Source organism: Pagrus pagrus (genome assembly GCF_965226575.1).
Source record: "Pagrus pagrus genome assembly, contig: HAP1_SCAFFOLD_456, whole genome shotgun sequence".
NCBI classification, from domain to species: Eukaryota; Metazoa; Chordata; class Actinopteri; order Spariformes; family Sparidae; genus Pagrus; species Pagrus pagrus.
Genome location: NW_028175010.1, coordinates 21,890 through 26,441, shown reverse-complemented (window position 1 = coordinate 26,441; position 4,552 = coordinate 21,890). Strand labels below are relative to the sequence as shown.

The 4,552-nt window shown below is 46.3% G+C and overlaps 1 protein-coding gene across 1 annotated transcript; it reads left to right on the top strand.

The window, feature by feature from the left end:
• LOC311254137 (cyclin-dependent kinase 5 activator 2-like) lies at positions 1-4,159 on the top strand. The gene is made up of 3 exons (XM_084384538.1): positions 1-521; positions 1,302-1,439; positions 1,567-4,159. The coding sequence occupies exons 1-3, from the start codon at positions 93-95 to the stop codon at positions 2,014-2,016; spliced, it is 1,017 nt and encodes a 338-aa protein (XP_084240664.1). The 5' UTR covers positions 1-92; the 3' UTR covers positions 2,017-4,159.
• Positions 4,160-4,552: the final 393 nt, after the last annotated feature.

Sequence of the window (4,552 nt, the reverse complement as noted above, 5' to 3'; positions counted from 1 at the left end):
GACAGGTTAGAGACAGACAGACAGACAGACAGACAGACAGCTCCTCCTTTGCTGCTGCAGAGAGGCTCGCGCCGGTCCGTCCACTTGTCGTCATGGGAACGGTGCTGTCTCTGTCTCCGGGCTCGCGGAAGGCTGCGGCTCGCGGGCCGGAGAAGCTTGGGGAGCTCGCGGTGCAGAAGCCGCTGGAGGCTCGTGAGGAGGAAGAGGAGAAGGACGAGAAGAAGAAGAAGAAGAAGAAGAGGCACCCGGTGCTGCTGCACGCGCTCAGCTGGAAGAAACGCCTCGTGGCCGCGCGAGCCAAGAGGAAGGGCGGGAAGAAGGTGAAGCCAGCGGTGTCAGAGGCCGGGCAGGTGCAGCGGGAGCAGGCGGTCATCGACAGCCGCCACAGAGCGCTGAAGGGCGGACACAGACACGGACCCATCCCAGTACCCGTCCCCACCGTGCCGGACCAGAACCAGAGCCAGAATGAGAACCGGGGAAGGCCGGACCTGATCATCTCACCACGGAGGGTGGTGGTGCAGGTCGGTGTGGTTTGATGGAGACATCAGATGTTTGAAGAGTCATAAATCATTTAACTTAAAAAATGAAAACAGTTTAAAACTCAGCCAGTTGAAAGAGTTAAAGTCTCTAATTGATTTTTATATAACTGTGCCTGTTGTGAAGCACATTGAGTCTGCCTTGTGCATGAAATGCGCTTTATAAATAAAGCTGAATTCAATTGAATTGAATTAAATTAAAGAGGCTGTGTCACATTTACAATATTAATGAGCTAACAAAGCAACTTTAACTGTTCTCACAGGAACACTGAAGGTAGAAAGGTGGCAGGGTCCGCCACATATAAACAAAGTAAAACAGTATAAATTGTGTTGTCCTTTAAGGTCAGTTTGGTTATTCAGTCAAACACAGTTTGATTATTGAGTTTGTTGGAAGATCTTTCTCTTGACATTATAAAACTACAGACTGCTCCTTTAATGACAAACACGATGTCACAGTTCATTCTGACACAAACACAAACATCAGAGACAAAATTCACACGTTAAATTGTCTTTACTTCAACATTCATTCATAACTTTAAACACAAAACAACATCAACATTTTCAACTTTGTCACATTGTTGATGCAGGCAGTGACTCATGTTCAGCTGGGTTATGACAACAACAACAACAACAACAACAATGATTATGGTCTACAGTAGTGTCAGTTGTTTCATAGTGATGTATGTTATTGTGATGACTGTGTTGTGTCCTCCCTCCCTGTCCCCTGCCTTCTTGTCTCCTCCCTCCTTGTCCCCTCTCCTCTAGGCGTCCACAGGTGAGCTTCTGCGTTGCCTTTCAGACTTCCTGATTCGTCGTTGTGTCAAACTGAAGGAGCTGTCGTCCAATCAGATCATCTTGTGGTTCAGAAATGTCGACCGAGCGCTTCTGGTTCAGGGCTGGCAGGTCAGTATGTGTGTATGTGTGTATATGTGTGTGTGTGTGTGTGGATGTAGTGTTACTACTGGTCTCTCTGTAGTGTTAATACTTGTTTCTCTGCAGTACTAGTACTTTGTGTCCTGTGTGTTTGCAGGACCAGTGCTTCATCAGTCCAGCCAGTCTGGTCTTTGTGTACCTGCTGTGTCGGGATGCCGTGGACGATGACACGTCTTCGGAGCAGGAGCTCTATGCCACCTTCCTCACCTGTCTCTACCTGGGCTACTCTTACCTGGGCAACGAGATCTCGTACCCCCTCAAACCCTTCCTGGTGGAGTCCAGCCGTGATGCATTCTGGGAACGAGCACTGGAGCTGATCGAGCGGCTGAGCGGCGACATGCTACGGATCAACGCCGACCCTCACTTCTTCACCGAGGTGTTTCAGGACCTGAAGAACGAGGGCGGAGCCAGGGAGAGGGAAAGGGAGGAGAGAGAGAGGGAGACAGAGGAGGAGGAGAGACAGAAACCGAAGGAGAAGAAAGATGAGAAGAAAGCTGAGGAGAAAGAGAACAATGGAGGAAACCGCATGGAGGACCTGGATCGTTAAGTGAGACTGAAACCAAGAAAAGAGAGAGAGAGGAGAACACAATATTTGTTAATGAGACTCACTCAGCAGCCGCCGACCCTCTGAGGTCTGAATGTAAACGGCGATCTCTGACCTCCTGCTGAACACAGACTGAAACATGGACACGCGCTCACTTTACCTGCATGCTGTCAATCAAACCAACAGTCTTTTTGATTGTACCATCGTTACTTTGGTAACCCTACATCCAGTCCCGCCTTAGTTTGTTTAATTGCTGAAGAGAGCTGAAAGTAGTGTCTGTACTACGTCCCAGTACTTACTGCAGTACTTCAGTAGAAGTGTTCGTAGGGTTTGTATTACGTCAGTGACGTGCGGTGAGGTTCATGGCTGGTGAGGCACTGATTCCATCAGAATCAGATTTACAAATATATGAACCCAACAGAGTAGATTATTCATCATTTGACAGCATGGCTGGCTCAATTTGTGGCGGCGGCAGCTAGTAGTGGCACTTCCTGCCTTTCACTCCAGTTGCCGGTGTCTGAGGCAGTTTCAGCTCCGGTGTTGGTCTTCCTTTATTTATTACCTCCTGTTTCGATTGAAAGTCCAGTTTAGAAAATAGTTTGAGCTTGGATATAAAATCCTCCATTGTAAATCCAGGTGGGGCGAGAGGGGAAAAAATATCAGTGCACTTGACTCGCTTGTAACCATGGACTCTAAGATTGTTGCTAGCTCACTGTCACTTACTCTGCAGCTGCGGAGTAGCATTTAGGATTTCTGGGCACACGAGTGCCCCCTACCCTAAGGCAAGAGAACTGCCTGCCTCACCCAGTGCCTCTTCACTGCCGTTGTAAGATCGCTGAGCACACGAAACAGGTTATACACATATGTTATATACATCAGCTAAACTGTGGGAAGTGAGGGGGGGCAGATATTAAAAGTGTTTGAAACATTTGATTAGCGACATACAGAGAGACAGTGACACGCTGTCATTGCATGGCAGAGCACAGTTTATGAGGGATTGCACAATCCAAGGTGAGGCTCAGCCTGCTGCTGCCTCACGGTGCGTCTCTTCCCCGTATTTAAACGGAAATGCGAAAATTCAGCGATTTTTAATAAAAAACTATCCAAATTGTTTAAGTAAAATTGAAAATTAGTTTATAGTTCAAACCATTTGATAAATAGAACCATTTAATTTATTTGTTTATTATATATTTTATTTTTTCCATGATGACAGGTGAGGCTGTGCCTCCCCTGCCTCTCCTCACCTCACGTCACTGGTCCCAGTACTAACTGCAGTACTGCAGTAGACGTGGTCGCAGTATCTGTACTACATCCCAGTACTAACTGCAGTACTTCAGTAGAAGTGTTTGTAGTGTCTGCACTATGTCCCAGTACTTACTGCAGTACTTCAGTAGGCGTGGTCGCAGTATCTGTACTACATCTCAGAACTAACTGCAGTATTTCAGTAGACATGATCGCAGTATCTGTACTACATCCCAGTACTAACTGCAGTACTTCAGTATAAGTGTTCGTAGTATCTGCATGACGTCCCAGTACTTACTGCAGTACTTCAGTAGACGTGGTCGCAGTATCTGTACTACATCTCAGAACTAACTGCAGTACTTCAGTAGACGTGGTCGCAGTATCTGTACTACATCCCAGTACTTACTTCTGATGCTGAAACACATGGGGGTCTACTTGTCAGTATGATGCCAGCATGTTTCTCTGGCTCTTCGGACCCACAATCCTTTGCACAGCAGAAGATCTGTCACATGACTGAGCTGCTGAAAGATGACGGCTGATTGGCTGCGTTCAGATTGCCCACATGTTCTTTTAATGTCATGGAGTGATGTCATATAGTGTGAAGGTGTGATGTCATACTGCATGAAACAGGTGGTACTAAAAGAAAGGGTGTGCAGCCTTCTGTGGGATGTTAGGGTTAGGGTGCATTGTGGGGAATGTAGTGCAGCAGCTGCAAGCTCATGATATATTTAAAGAATGATCAGAGCACCCATGATGAAAACAGGAGGTCATGTGACCTGATCAGCTGATGTGACTGTGATGTTTTCTTGTCTGAAGGCTCTGAATGTAAAATCCTGTCTGAACTGAAGCTACCGACTGTTTTCTATCAGACTAACCCGCCGACATAAACCACACCTGAGAGTCACCTGAGAGCCTGTCGCCTCTTATTTCCTGTAATGTGACTTTCACCTGATGCTTTCTACTGTCCTCTACGGTCTGCTGCCTTCTTCTGTTGTCTTGTACTGTCCTCTACTGTGTTAGATTTTGAAAACAAAAAGGAAGTCCTCACTGCAGCTGTATTTAAAGGAGTCTTCACAGTGCAGAACAAACTCAGCAACGTCATGAATTATGTCTAAAGTGTTGAAAGTGAAGCTGAGACGGTGGAAAGTTTAACATTGTTTTTACTGCGAGGAAGCATTCAGATAGGTCATGTTGTCCACTGTGTTGTAACATGAGACTGATAATCAGGTAAAAGTGTTGACTTTATTTACAGCAGTCATGAACAAATGTTTGTCTCTTTCATTTCCTTCAAATGTAA

What these genes read in the sequence shown, in the direction of transcription:
- LOC311254137 (XM_084384538.1), top strand. Translation starts at nt 93, where the DNA reads ATGGGAACGGTGCTGTCTCTGTCTCCGGGCTCGCGGAAGGCTGCGGCT. An exon ending in CACGGAGGGTGGTGGTGCAG is followed by an intron (nt 522 to 1,301) that starts GTCGGTGTGGTT and finishes CCTCTCCTCTAG; the next exon opens with GCGTCCACAGGTGAGCTTCT. An exon ending in TTCTGGTTCAGGGCTGGCAG is followed by an intron (nt 1,440 to 1,566) that starts GTCAGTATGTGT and finishes GTGTGTTTGCAG; the next exon opens with GACCAGTGCTTCATCAGTCC.